Consider the following 12,877-nt stretch of genomic DNA (forward strand, 5'->3'; position numbering starts at 1 on the left):
ATCCCTGCAGCGAGAGGGAGCCTGAGCAAAAGCAAATCCTCACGGCCCTGCCTTGTGCGGGTGTTTTACAGGGCAAAACAGGCAACAGCAAGCGGTGCTGTGAAGGTTTTCTAGGCGTGAATTTGGGACGTCGGTACCAGTCGTGGATATAAGCCGGGGGGTTGTCCCACAGCACGGCAAAAGGGCCCTGCTGCAACTTTGCCCCAGAAGGGGACAGGTCGGGGCCAAGCTAGAGAGTTATTCTCACTGCTATGGGTAAATTTTAAAGCTCTTCATGTTCCTGCCTTTTGCAGCCTTCTATGTGTAATGCCATGTTACTTTACCAACATGTGTAGGCCTCTGACAGAAAATAAGGTGACAATCTGAAGGGCTTACTGTGACAAAATTGGGAGAGCACGGTAAAGGGAGAAGCAGGCAACCCCTCAGGGTCCTGGGCAGAAATAAATCCCAACGCTGCAGGAGTTTGAAAAACCACGCAACAGAAAACATCTTTAATAATAAAAAGTACTTTTTTTTTTTTTTTTCCAAAAGAAATACTGACAGAAGGTCAAGCAGGCAGATGTTGAAACGTTCTGAGGCAGCAACGGTTCTGCGCATCAGGTTGTGGACAGTGCAAATCCCGCTGAGCTCTGCTGCATCACTCCAATTTCATAAAGTTTGGTCATTTAAATGGTTTTTTTTTTTTTTTTGTCCCCATCCGGCACCAAAGGGTGCGTAAGAAACGTTGAACAGATCTTGTGCAGGTGTCTGGCTTTGTTTCCCACAGTGGGGTGCTGCTGGCTCTTCACTGCTCAGACAGACACTGTTCCAAAGCTGCCATACCGTAAAGGTTGGCCCACTCCCCGCCGTGGTGTGACAGGATCACGTCCCTGCACGGCTTGCTGGCTCTGGCCAGCTCTACCAACACACCCTGGAAAGCGGCGATGAGTTCAAAATCCACCGAGGCTGGAGCGACGCGGGTCAGTAACTCCGAGAGGCCTTCCAGCCACCGCGCCTGGAGGACGGCTTGCGGCAGCCAGGGGAAAAGCGGCACGCAGCCGGCCAAGGCCTGCATCCCCAGGAACCAGAGCTCACGGACATCAGCCCAGGCAGTCACGTAGGCAGGCGAAACAGCCACGGCCAAGCCGTCGCTACCAGGGTCTGCTTGGGCGGTGTGGGCCTGTGATAAGAAGCGAATGGCGGCTCTGAAAAACTCCTTGGCAGACTGGGTCCCCTGAAGAACTGGAAGAAAAAGGAAATGAATGACTCGATATGGAGCTTGCTCAGCCAAAGGAGGCAGCCTTCCGTGGGTCTGTCTGCAGCAGGGCTTTCAGGGAGAGCAGAATACCATCCTCCTGCTCTAGAAATATCTGAATCCCAGCCCATCAGCCTACTGAATTTTCTGCATATTCCTCGCTCCTCTGGGTTTTGGTTTTGTCACTTTTCCAATGACAGAAACTGGACCTGTTTCCCTTGTATTTGCTTTCTTCAGCCCAACCTCCCAGACTTGGTCTCTGCCCATGCAGAGCAATGTGCAACTGTGCCAGCGGGAACTCTTCTTACCTGCTGAACTTGCAAGGATCCTGGCCATCATCAGGCCCAGAGTGGCAATGTTGGCTGCTAGAACCAGGTGATCTTTCTGGGGCAGCAGAAGTGGAAGAGACTTCAGCAATATGTCCATCAAGGAGGAAAAGGTTTTGTCTCGCCTAGAGAGAACGCAAACCCTGAGGCACGTTTCCTGAGCAGAGCCAGAAACACCCGAAAACGTCAAGGTTAAATGCAGCGCCAAAAAAGTAGCGTCACTGGTGCTGAAAAAGGGACATCCCTTTTTCAGCATAGTGTCTTAAAAGATCCTGCAAGCTCATTTCACAACGCACCCTCTTTCTTCCCACTGACAATCTTAAAGCGAGCTCCCGTGGCTCTGTTACCTGATGAGGTCTGGCACAGTCACGACCAGGTTAAGGAAAATCCCACACGCAGTCTGTAGACTCATTTCGGTGCTTGTCAGTGGAGTCAGGGACGTGGGCTTGGAGGTCAGCACCTCCCATTGATGGAGGAAGTACTCACACAGCAGTGCTGGTGCCCCTTCTGAGATGAGGATGTCCCGGGGCCTGTCCTCTGCTGTTAAATGGCAAAAGCCAGGTAGCAGAAATCTGGAAGGGGAAAGAAATTGGGAACATGAGGGAGAATGGGTCTAGACCCTGCATTTACATCCAGCTGGGGAGAGGAAAAAAGAGCCATGGAATTGGCACTGCAGGGAGAATGGAAAATAGATAAAGATTTGAGCAGGTTTGCACTAAAATGCATCAACTCTGTGCTTAAAATACGCACCGCAGAGCATCCTGGGGTAAGCCAGAGCCCTCGGTGCTGACCAGCTCTGGCTGGGGAAGACTCGCAGCTGGGCTGCCCTCTTTGAAATGCTTCTTGGCATAATGAACAAGGAAAGGCAAGAGCTCACAGATTTCCTGCTTGAGACAGGACGTCTCTTCTGCCATCCAGGCTCCAAGGATTCGAACAGAAGCAAATATGAAAGGATCTTGTAGCTCCTCCTGTTTAACCTGCATGAAGAAGAAAGCAGACAGAAAAACGATGTGTTAGGGTCGCTCTCCTATTGAGGTACGAAAACCACAGTGGGCCAAGATGCACATTTTGCTCTATGCAGCTGTGGCCAGGAGCTGCTGAGCACAAATTAAGCATCCCAGCAAACAGCTATCAAAGCCTCCCAGAGAAACCCACAAAAACATGCTCTTTGCTTGAAAGCCCTGCGTTACCTGTCTCAAGTAGAATATTACAGCTCCAAATGCCTCCTCCATGATCCTCATGAGTTGCATTTTCTGCACCTCTTCTAGCAGCGGTTTCTCTTCTCTGAGGCACTCCTGGATCCCCATCTCAATAAGGACATAGCAGGCTGTTACCACTTCTCTCTTCCCCTCTGCCTCCAAGGGATCTGGCTCCTCTAGGGTCAGGCGGACCTCCACACAAGCCAAGTTCACAAGCAAGGCCAGGAACTTGCTTCCAGCACTCCCTGGTGGGATCCACTCTGACCCACAGGCCTGCACAAGGCAGGCAGCAAGCTTCAGAGCAGGGTCCCGCTGCAACTGGCTGAGTTTACTGCCCAAGATGTTAGCCAGCCCTTTGTAAAGTCTATGGAGGCACTCGCAGCCCTGCGAGTCCTGTGTGAGGGGTGGCGACAGGGGGATGAAGTGTGGCAGAACCTCACACAACTCAAACTTGGTCATGTCTTCCGTCTTGAGAAAATCATCGGAGAGCTTGCTCAGCACGGCCAGGAGGTGTGGAGCGTCCCTCTGCCAGCACCTCGCCTCTGCTATGGCCAACAGCCCCAAGAGCAGCGTCAAAGCACGGTCAGAGCCGTAACTGCAGTTCACGTAGGCCTGGCACAGGGCAGACACCGTCCCTTTGGCCACCAACTCTCTGGGGCCCCTGGCAGTGGCCATGACAGCACTCAGGCACTGGTATACATCATCGATCATGGTCGTGGTGTCTGGATTGCAGGGGGAAACCAGGATATCATTGAAGGTTGGGATTTTGTTCAGGATCTGGGAGTGACCAGCTAACTCTGGATCAGTGCAGAAACATGCCAACAGAGTAAGGCCCAGTGCCCGGAAGGTGTGCTCGGGGCAGCCCGCCGGGGGCTTCCCGGAGGTCAGCAGGCGATTCGGAAAGGTGAATCCAATTGCATCAAAGATCTGGCGACGGGTCTTGGCGTCTACTTCTCCGGCTCTGACCGCTTTGGTCACCTGTAAGGCAAACCAGGGGTAAGCATGCAGCATAGCAAGAGGCTTTGTTAAATTTACAGGGTTGAACGGGCAAATAAGAAGCCTAAACAACTTCCATTAGTACAGAGAAGTACCCGCTGAGCGGGGCGCTTGGTCCAAGTGCTAATCCAGAGCTTTACCAGAGCGCTTCGAGTGCGGCAACGCTGACCAACCTCAGCATGCCCCAGCCAAGGCCAGGCTTCCTCCGCTTTGCTGACGGGCACACCGAGACACCGTGCCCCGAAGCCCCCGAGGCCAGCAAGCACAGCTGCAAAGGCCGCTCGGGCACCCCCGTTTCCAGCGGCGGCTTTCGCCTTCCCCCCGTGCCCGTTCCTGAGGCGATGGCGCCCACGCCGCCGCGGTTCCTCACCAGGAGCAGGGCTGCGAACTGCTCGCTGTCGTTCCTCGCGTCTCTGAGCACACCGAGGCACCTCTTCAGCGTCGCGGTTCTGTCTCCGGCGTCCGAGGCCATGGCCAGGCAGGTCGGTTCACGAACAGGGAGTAAAACCGGCGCCGCTGGCACCCAGCTTCGTTCAGCCCGTTCCCTCACCTGCCTTCCGCCCGCGGCCCCGTGCCGCCCTCCCAGCCAATCAGCGCGCCGCCTCCGCGCCACCGGCCAACCGCCTGCCGCCTTGTTGGGTAGTCCCCGAAGCCACCGCCTCCCCGCGGCCTATGGGCAAATCACCTGTGGCTGCGCGGCCTCCTCACCCGCTGGCTGCGGGAGGGCGGCACCGCCCCGCCCCGAGCCCAGCCCGGACAGCCGGCCCCGGCGCCCCGGCACCGAGCAGACGGCTCCCGCAGAGGCGGTCCCGGTCCCGGTTCCGGGTAGGCGGCGGTTCAGCTTCCGGGTGAGAGGTGAGCGGGCGCCCGCCGCCGCTGCCGCTGCTATGGCCGTGGGGCAGAAGGCCGCGCTGCCCCTCGGCCCGCCGCGCTGGAGGCCCGGCCCAGCCCCGCCACCCGCCTGAGGCCGCCGAGGAGCCGCCGAGCTCGCCTCGCCATGCGCCCCTGGTACGTACCCGCCGGCGGCCCGGTGCGCTCCCTCCTCCCGCCCGGCTCGGCCCCGGGGGCACTGACGGGCTGCGGGCGGCTCCGTGCCGGGGGGGGGGCTGGGGCGCTCGGGGTGCCCTGCCAGCCGGGCCGGGGCGGGGGGAGCCAGGCTGGTCGGCGCCTACGCCCCAGCCCCGGCTCACGTCGTCCGGCGCGGACAGCCGCCGTGTGTGCGTCCGGGGGGGCGGGGGCGGCGGAGCGGGGACCCGGGGGGCGGCGAGGTCCCCTAAGGAGCCGTTGGCTGAGCGGGTTTACGCCTCCCGCCGTGACCCCCTGAAGTTTCCTCCTGCGCCCGTCCCTGTCCCGCTGGGTGCTCCCGCAGCTCCCGCCCGCGCTGCCGGCCGCCTGACGGGAATCCCCTCCAGGTCTGACCAAGGATGAGTGTTTTAGCAGTGCTCCGGTAGGTCTCTAACAATATTCCCTTTTGGTTCTTCAGAAATGGCAGGTTTAACTCCTTGTGCCTAATGGTGCTGCGGTACTCTTTGAAAATAGACAATATTTAGAATCATTCTATGGTCATAGAATCGTTAAGGTTGGAAAAGACTATTAAGATCATCAAGTCCAACCATTAACCCAGCACTGCCAAGGCCACCACTAACCCATGTCCCTAAGCACCACATCTCCCCGGCTTTTAAATACCTCCAGGGACGGGGACTCAACCACTGCCCTGGGCAGCCTGTGCCAGGGCCTGACAGCCCTTTCCGTGAAGAAATTCTTCCTAATATCCAATATATTTATTGCTTGTGAAATAATTCATGTTTTCATATCGCATCACCTAGAGCTAATCTAGATTTCAGTAACATCTGAGGCTGTAAAAGAGCCTTTGGCCTTAGAAAGGCTGAGAAGGAGCATCAATGCTTTTGTGGTTTGTGCCCCGCAGAACAAAATACGAGGCAAAACAGGTCCTTAGGTCCGTGTTTCTCAGCCTTGCTGTCTTCTTGTTTCTGGCCGGTACCAGCCGGCACCAACATGCAAGCGGTGCCATCACCAGGCAGATGTGCTGGGTTTATCAGCGCCAGTGTTATGCTCGCGGTGCTGGCTGGGTGTCCGTTCCCTGGGACGTATTTGAAACTGAAATTTCCCAAATGTGTCTTTGGAATCCAGTAGACCGTGATATTAGGTATTTTGCCGTTGAAAGTGGTGGGGTCTGGAGGAGGAAATCACAAGGGTGGTGGCCCGCTGCAGCTCGACACTGCAAACTTTGCTACTGTGGATTTCACTTTAATATCGTATATCGATAGTTACGTAGCAGCAGCTGGACTGGGTCACAGCAGATAAGATAAGACATTGTTTTTCTTTCGCAAATGTTCCATGCACCTCGTAATGGCAACTGAATCTGTGCAAGAACATACCAATTGCCAGTGGATGTTTTGTGTTTCATATCTCGTATGTTTCTAGAACCCCGCTGCTGCCCACAAAGGCCATGGAGAAGAGGTTGGAAGCCAAGTTCAGCATTAGCACCCGATTTCTGTCACGATACTGCCTGGGAAAACCTGCAAGGGAGCTGAGAAGTCTGCAGCTGTTCTACCTGTGCGCTTGCCTGTGTGCCTTGTGCTCCTCAGCAGGTGATTCTTCTGTTCTGTCTGGGACTGTGTCTGTATTTTTTTATGATATTTATCCCCCTTGCTTGTTTAAAATATTCTGAGAGGAAGGTGAAATTATTTGCTGCTAGACATTGTATCTGGTTTAAAAAACAAACAAAACCCCACCCTTAATAGTTACTAAATGAGCTGTCAGAAGGGTAGGAGAGGTGTGGAGCGTGAGGGGGTCACTTCTCATAACACTGTGTTGCTCTGATAATCAGCTGCTATTTTGAGTAACCAAGCGGTCAGCACCAGGGTGTCTGTCTGTCCCACACAGCTACTGTTGTGCATCTTCACACGTAGTACTGGCTTTCAGGCACTTGCCTGTTATCTCATAGAGAGCTTTCTCTGAGCTGAGAATCTTTTTTCTGCAAAATCAACAAGTTATACTCTGGAAAATAATTTCATTGAAAGAATACTTGAAGCAAGTTGGGAAGGTAGGAACGTTTTTTTAGCCCTCAAATGTTTAAGACTCTCCCCAAACACAGTATGTCAATAATCTGTATTTGCCTACAGGCAATTGTTACGTTTGTTTTTTTTGTTTCCTGTTCAAACTTGAGTAACCAACCTCCTGCTCAAGTAAATAATCAAGTTAGTGAGTTGTGTGGAAGTTTTCACATAATGGATTGTGTGGAGGGTTTTTTTATTTAAAAGCAGCTGCTAGCTGCTTTGTGCTGGAAGGTTGCTATGTCTTAATGGTAGCAAGATTTGAAAAGGGGGTTGTTTTGCTTTGTTCCTTGGTTATGTGGACATGTTTTGTAGGCTGCTGCGGTGTCTCTGTTGTTTCACCTAGGCCTTCCCAGACACTTACCGAGTGACAGATTTGATTAAGCTAATGAGCTGCATGACCTTAATCTGCTAATTTAGAACCTGGAATGACATATTTGTATTCCTGGTCCTAGCAAAGGGTTCTCAGGGCTGTGTGTTTGGATGGTGTGTCAGGTGGGTCGCATGTTTCCTTGTCGACTGGGTTTCCTGCGTGGTGTTTCCTATCTTTAGTAATATCGTAGAAGTCTAGGGCTAGAGCTGTGAATCCTGCGTCACTCTTGGAGGGTGTTCCGGACAGCACTGCAGTGTTTGAGGGCTGGTCTGCTTGGGAGAGTTAAAACCATGAAGGCTGATGCCTGTGCAGAAATAAATATAATTCTATGTGACATAGTTATCCTGATGTGGACACTTTTTCCTTTGTAGAGTCTTTGTTCTTTTGGTCTTGTTTTTGTCACTTAAGCAGCAGAGTTTGTTAAACTGAAAAGGAATTATGGCTGCTTAGAAATTAGAGTGATCATGCGGAGTTAGGTAAGAGGAACTGTGTTGACATAATTGGTTACATGTGACAGATTTAAAAAGTCTGTAGAGTCAAGTCTTTAATCATTAATCTGATATCAGGAGGGATTAACTGCCTGAGTAAGTCTGTGAACCTGAGCTTATTAATAGAAATTGTTCTTATCCGTTTCATTCCCCTGCTGTTCAGCAAAGCTGTATGCTGCATCGCCGGGACAGGAGCTCCTGAGTTCCTGAGAAGAGCAGCGTTTTTTGCACTGATATACTAGCGAAGGAAAAAAAAGTTACAAAAACAATATTAAGAAGTGACTAAGCACACCCACTGTGCAGGCGTCTTGTGATTTGTGTTGTGCTAGGCTGGGTAGGCTGCTGGGGCTTAGGAGGGAACGCATCCTCAGGGATGTCCCTGCTGACGGGTTTCTCGTGCTTTTCTCTGAAGCTGCCAGTATCGCTGCTGTCAGTGACCGGATTTACTGGCCTGACCCAGCCTACAAGTTCCTGTATGCAGCTGCCACGTGTGGTTGCATAGGGTCCAGCACAAGGAACTGGAAGGGCCTGAACAGGCTGCTCTTGCAGTAAGCAGGAGGTAGTAACTCTGCTGGTACTCACAGCTGCCTTCTCTCATTTGGTGCAGGTCCATGTCTGCTTAGTGCAGGTGCTGCTCCAGGTTCTGTGGAGGTCCTCATTTGCAAGACCATGAATAGCAGCATGTGGCTTCTCGTCACAGCGATTGTTTGGCCCGTAGTGTGTTCCTGCAGGACTCTCGGGAAGGAAGTGTTTTGTGAACAGGCCGCGTGGATTTTTGTGGCAGAAAAATCTTTCCTCTTCCCAGAGATGAAATGCAAGTGTAGACTGAGGAGCTCTGCTTTCTGCCAGGGCACTGAAATAGAGTTGTCTGAATGTGTGATGCCCACCAAGGACCATGGGACTTGCTTAGGTGAAAATCAGTGTGATTCTGTGGAAAATATACAACTAGAATGCTGGGTGGGCATGTTGTGAGTTGCCTGTTCACTTCTATCATTCCTGAGAGTTAACTGAGTTTTAAGCTATCCATGTACAGCCGTTCAGAAACCATATTGGCTAATTTCAAATAAGCATGTCCTAGGTGGGCATTAGCAGAGTTCTGGAAATGAAATCTGGCCAAAATATAATTCAAATCTCTGCATCTTGGTTTAGCAGCGGGTTAAAAGAGAAGCAGAATGTTCTCAGCATGGTAGTGTTGTGTCATCTGGGCTAAGTCATGTCTCTGGCATACCTAGGAGACACTTACGGGGGTTCAGGTTTTACATTTTAGATGAACAAATATAATACTTATGCTATGTAGTGTTTTTTCACAAGGGATACCTTCCTTGGAAACACTTTTCTCTTAAATGTGCCTCATTCTGTTTGTGCCCCAGTTCTATGCCTGTTACTAGAAAGCTGCTGCTGAATTTCACTGCGTTCTGTATCAAGCCGTAACTTGAGTGGTATGTATGAGCCGGGGCTGACGTCTGAGGAGAGATGGATGAGCGCTGGTCGAGGAGGAGGAGGAATTTTAGGGATGTGGGAAGCAGCACATTTCCCTTTTGCACAGGATATATTAGGGACAGTGCTTCACCTTTAATAGAAAGTGGATTTTTTTAGGCTAAACTGAATGAATAAGATCCTCTTGAAATTCACAGCAATAGTGTTATTCTTCCATTTGTTACTTGTTTCTCTAAGTGTGGAGTGTGCGTGTCTCCATACACGCACCTTTTGTGTGTGTACGCTCCCCCCACCCCATACTCTGTCCTAATTCCAGGCCCGCCAGGTCAGTGCCAGGTGCTTGTCCCTGCCTGTGCGCACAGTCGTGTCAGGGTGACTGTCAGTCCGAGCACTTCGGTGTGTAATGAGGTCGGTTGTTGCCCCAGGCAGACAGGCTGCCCGTCTGCTTGCTCTGGAAGGAAGCGCCCTGCGTTGATGAAGTGTGACAAGGATGGTGATGATTTTAAAGGTGCTGATGTCAACTTCTCTCTCTGTTTAACATATGCACATTTACATGTTGTGGTTGGATGTTGCTCGAGTGAAGAGCTTCCCCACCTTCTGCGCAGCTGTGGGTTCAGACGGGCACAGGGAGCTCTGGTCCCCCGTGACTTGGTCACAGATCTCGAGTACGTTCTGTTGCAGCTGATACTAGCTTTCTGGAGCCTTGTCTTCAAACTGTCTTTGCTGAGCTGGCTTCGCAATAAGCTGTAAATAACACTTTTGCTTCCTGCTTTCTGATGTCTCAAAAATAAACTTTTCCTCGTGGTGGTGTGAGTTCCCTTTTTGGGTTGAAGTTCTTGGTGTAGTAAGAGATTCCAAGCAAAAGGTACATGAACGTGGCCATCGTCCTTCGTTTTAAACAAGTGGCTAATCCATTCTGGGTGAGAAAATCATTGTATGTGGATACCTTTAATGTACACCTACCGTGGTGTTTGGGGTAACTGAATTGTAACGAAATATGTCCTCTGTCTTCGTCACTTGCTTTCTTTGGTCATACAAGGTTATCCAGGCCGTACGAGGTTATAGAAGTGCTATGACTTTCCCCTTCCTCCTACACCTGGGGGATAGTGCAGGAGGAAGGGGAATGTCACAGCACTTTTATATCACTAGCTTCGGCTATTAGCTGTGATTCAGAGGGTCAGAGTTCCTTGCCATCTCAGTAGTGTGAGGTAAGTGTCCTTGTGGCTGGAGTTTAAAGTCCTGAAGTCAAACGCTTCAAGTAGCCTAAAAGAGCCAGAGTGGAAGACGCCTGTATCTGTCTGTACTGTTCTAGTCTCGCAGAGAGTTTTCCAGGATTGGTGCTTCAGGAGGTTGAGCTTGTGAGCTCCAGACTTGATCAGAAAAATACCTCCCCCTCTGTGCTTCTGTCTGTGTCATGGCTGGCGCTTGGCAAGCTTCCTGCTGCGTGAGCCTGCCGTGGCTCGGCGGGGCTGTCGGAGTTGTGCCGGGCAGCGGGGACCTTGGATGTTTTCTTCCAAGAATCATAAAACGCACTGCAGTGCCATCACCAAATTACTTTTATTTGGCAGATGAGGCATGGAGATCTGTGTGGTCTTGCTCCTGTGCCTCAACATATTCCATCTTTAATGTGTTTGTAACTTGGAAGTGACAGGAGGAGTGGGGTGAGAATTCTTCTCAGGGGGGACAGACAGACAGATGGGTCAGTAGCCTCTACATCCATGCCTGTTCGTTTGTTTAGTTCCCACTGTAGTGAACGTGGGTATAATGCAACGTGAAGTCTGTATTCAGAGTTACTGGAATAATAATATGTTACTGAACTTTTCTTTATATGCTGTCAAGAAATGGGGATCAGGGTATTATAATTTAAATTCAGACTTCTTTATTTTAATGGAGGAAAAAAAGTTCCCCTTTTGTGTTGTGTTCAAGAACTCCATTCTTGACAGGCAGGGAGCCAGGTCTGGAGCATGTTCTCCAGCTAGACTACTCAGAGTCCAGCGACATAGTTTGTAAAGTAATCTTCCAGTGACCTATTATCCCTTGGATGCTGAACACAGCACAGTGTAACAGTCCCATAGGTCATTAGTCTATTTTTAGGGAGTCCTTAATCTGCAGAGCTCTGAATTTTGGAAGCCTTTAATCCATTGATCCCTGCAAGCACTCTTAATTTTTCATGCTAAGAAAAAAAAAATAAAAATCCACATGCGAAGCAGTTGCTGCTCTACTGAGATGTGAAGTAACTTGACTTTTAAAAAACATATTTGACAGATAATTTCTGTTATAGAAAGCACTACAGTGGAGCGGGTGGCGGGGATAGGCCTTGCAGACCTCTGTTCTAGAAGATGTAATGACTTCTCAAATGGAGCAATTTCAGTCAAGTGGCAGGCTTCAAACATCAGCGTGGAAGAGGGAAGCATGCCTTTGTACTATGAACCAAGCCAGCGTCACTGTTTCCAGAGTTCTCCTTCAAGGCAAACTGAGCAGGGAGGCAATGCTGTTTACTGGTTACAGTAAGAAACTGCACTTGGGAATCCTGGGTTCAATTTCTGGCTCTTAACTTGCTGTGTGACCTCAGCCTCACTGTTCAGTCCGTGCCTTGCAGTCTTCTCTGAAACAAGAATGTTTCTGTTTTCACATCTCTTCTTGTAGATGGATTTGTATCCATTGCTATCAAAAAGGGTGGTGGTCCCATTGGTAGGAGGTGCAGATAGTGGATTGTTGCTTAAAGTCTTGTGCAAGTACTGGATGCTGAGGCCAGGTATAGATTCCGAGAAGCCCCCATTTTACTGTCCTGCACCCTCGCTCCCACGTTGCTCCTGTGCACTAAATTCATCTTGGCAACAGTGATGAGGATCTATTGTCTACTGCTTTAAAGGACTGAGAATTGTCTTTATTTGTCTTCCCTCCCATTTCCCAGATGCAAACTGGAACAGATCTAAATGCGAGCCAGAGAAGATCCTGTTTGGTGGCCGTTTGAGATCGTGGGAAGATCACCATTTACAGCTTCTGGAAGGGTTTCATACTGTACGGTCCTGTCAGACTGCTTGCTGCCAGAGCCCCACCTGTGATGCCTTTTGGTTCTTGGAAAATATGTGCATCCAGGTGAACTGCACTATGCCTGGCATGTGTCAGGCAAACAGGACTGGCTTTTCTGACTCTGTTTTGGTGTTTTTAAAGAAATCAAAAAGCACAGAGCACTTCTTAAAGTTTCAAACGGAAGGTGATGTGAAGACCTGGTTTCACAAGTGGTTGGACTGGGGCATCCCTGTCCAGGGGAAAAAAAGACTACGGAGGTCATTCCAGAAGTGGAGCTTGGCAGGTAACAGGGTGGAACTCCTGAAAAGGGATATAGCAGTGAGCCCCAGCAGTGAGGCTGCAGCCAGAGCATCAGATAGCAAATCTAGAAGCAGCCGAAGCGAAGCAGAGCGCTTGAAGGATCAAGTACTGAGGCACTTAGTGGCAGACGAGCCTGTTCCTGAAGGCCATCCAAATCAAAAGGAAGACTCACTGACAAATGAACAGAATCCAAGAGAGCAGAAAACCAAAAGCCCGTTCCCTCCTAAAAGCAATAATGTGAATAGATCAAGTGATGCAGACGGTGCTGGCTTGCCACAGGTAAGTGTGATTGCTGGGGCTGACATGGGGCTTTCTTGGACAGCTGTCGCCTTCCTGCTCAATCTTGCTTTATGTAGACTTTGACTTAAAACTGCTTAAGTGATAGGGTACCTTTCTGGATGTCTGTTTTCAGCC

At 50.6% G+C, this 12,877-nt stretch overlaps 2 protein-coding genes across 6 annotated transcripts in view; one reads left to right on the forward strand and one right to left on the reverse strand.

Annotated features, from left to right (window-relative positions):
* On the reverse strand, window positions 1–4,341 carry NCDN (neurochondrin). Its single transcript, XM_009470852.2, has 6 exons — window positions 4,126–4,341; window positions 2,751–3,737; window positions 2,311–2,537; window positions 1,908–2,132; window positions 1,543–1,685; window positions 1–1,221 (listed from the first exon to the last, which is right to left on the reverse strand). Exons 1-6 carry the CDS (start codon window positions 4,225–4,227, stop codon window positions 785–787), a joined length of 2,121 nt encoding a protein of 706 aa, XP_009469127.2. The 5' UTR covers window positions 4,228–4,341; the 3' UTR covers window positions 1–784.
* A 106-nt stretch (window positions 4,342–4,447) lies between these two features.
* KIAA0319L (KIAA0319 like) overlaps window positions 4,448–12,877 on the forward strand; it is a 33,553-nt gene continuing 25,123 nt past the window's right edge. For 2 of the 5 annotated variants that reach the window (XR_015705457.1, XR_015705458.1), the window contains exons 1-3: window positions 5,022–5,202; window positions 6,201–6,367; window positions 12,045–12,742. Coding sequence is in view for 3 of the 5 variants with exons in the window: in XM_087760798.1 (XP_087616924.1) it covers window positions 5,180–5,202; window positions 6,201–6,367; window positions 12,045–12,742 (888 nt within the window). In the remaining 2 variants the exon portion in view is untranslated. Of the gene's footprint in view, window positions 4,764–5,021; window positions 5,203–6,200; window positions 6,368–11,411; window positions 11,638–12,044; window positions 12,743–12,877 lie in introns of those variants that run through there. The other 3 variants (XM_087760800.1, XM_087760798.1, XM_087760799.1) reach the window with 3 other exon arrangements.

The sequence above is a fragment of the Nipponia nippon genome, unplaced genomic scaffold (assembly GCF_047370975.1).
Source record: "Nipponia nippon isolate SJK-2023a ecotype South Korea unplaced genomic scaffold, ASM4737097v1 scaffold_23, whole genome shotgun sequence".
Taxonomy (NCBI): Eukaryota; Metazoa; Chordata; class Aves; order Pelecaniformes; family Threskiornithidae; genus Nipponia; species Nipponia nippon.

Excerpts from the sequence above, each read along its gene's own strand:
- NCDN (XM_009470852.2), bottom strand. The coding sequence starts at position 4,227 with ATGGCCTCGGACGCCGGAGACAGAACCGCGACGCTGAAGAGGTGCCTC. Across the intron at positions 2,133-2,310 it reads TTACCCCAGGATGCTCTGCG|ATTTCTGCTACCTGGCTTTT; the intron begins GTGCGTATTTTA and ends TTCCCCTTCCAG. Across the intron at positions 1,222-1,542 it reads GATCCTTGCAAGTTCAGCAG|TTCTTCAGGGGACCCAGTCT; the intron begins GTAAGAAGAGTT and ends TTTTTCTTCCAG.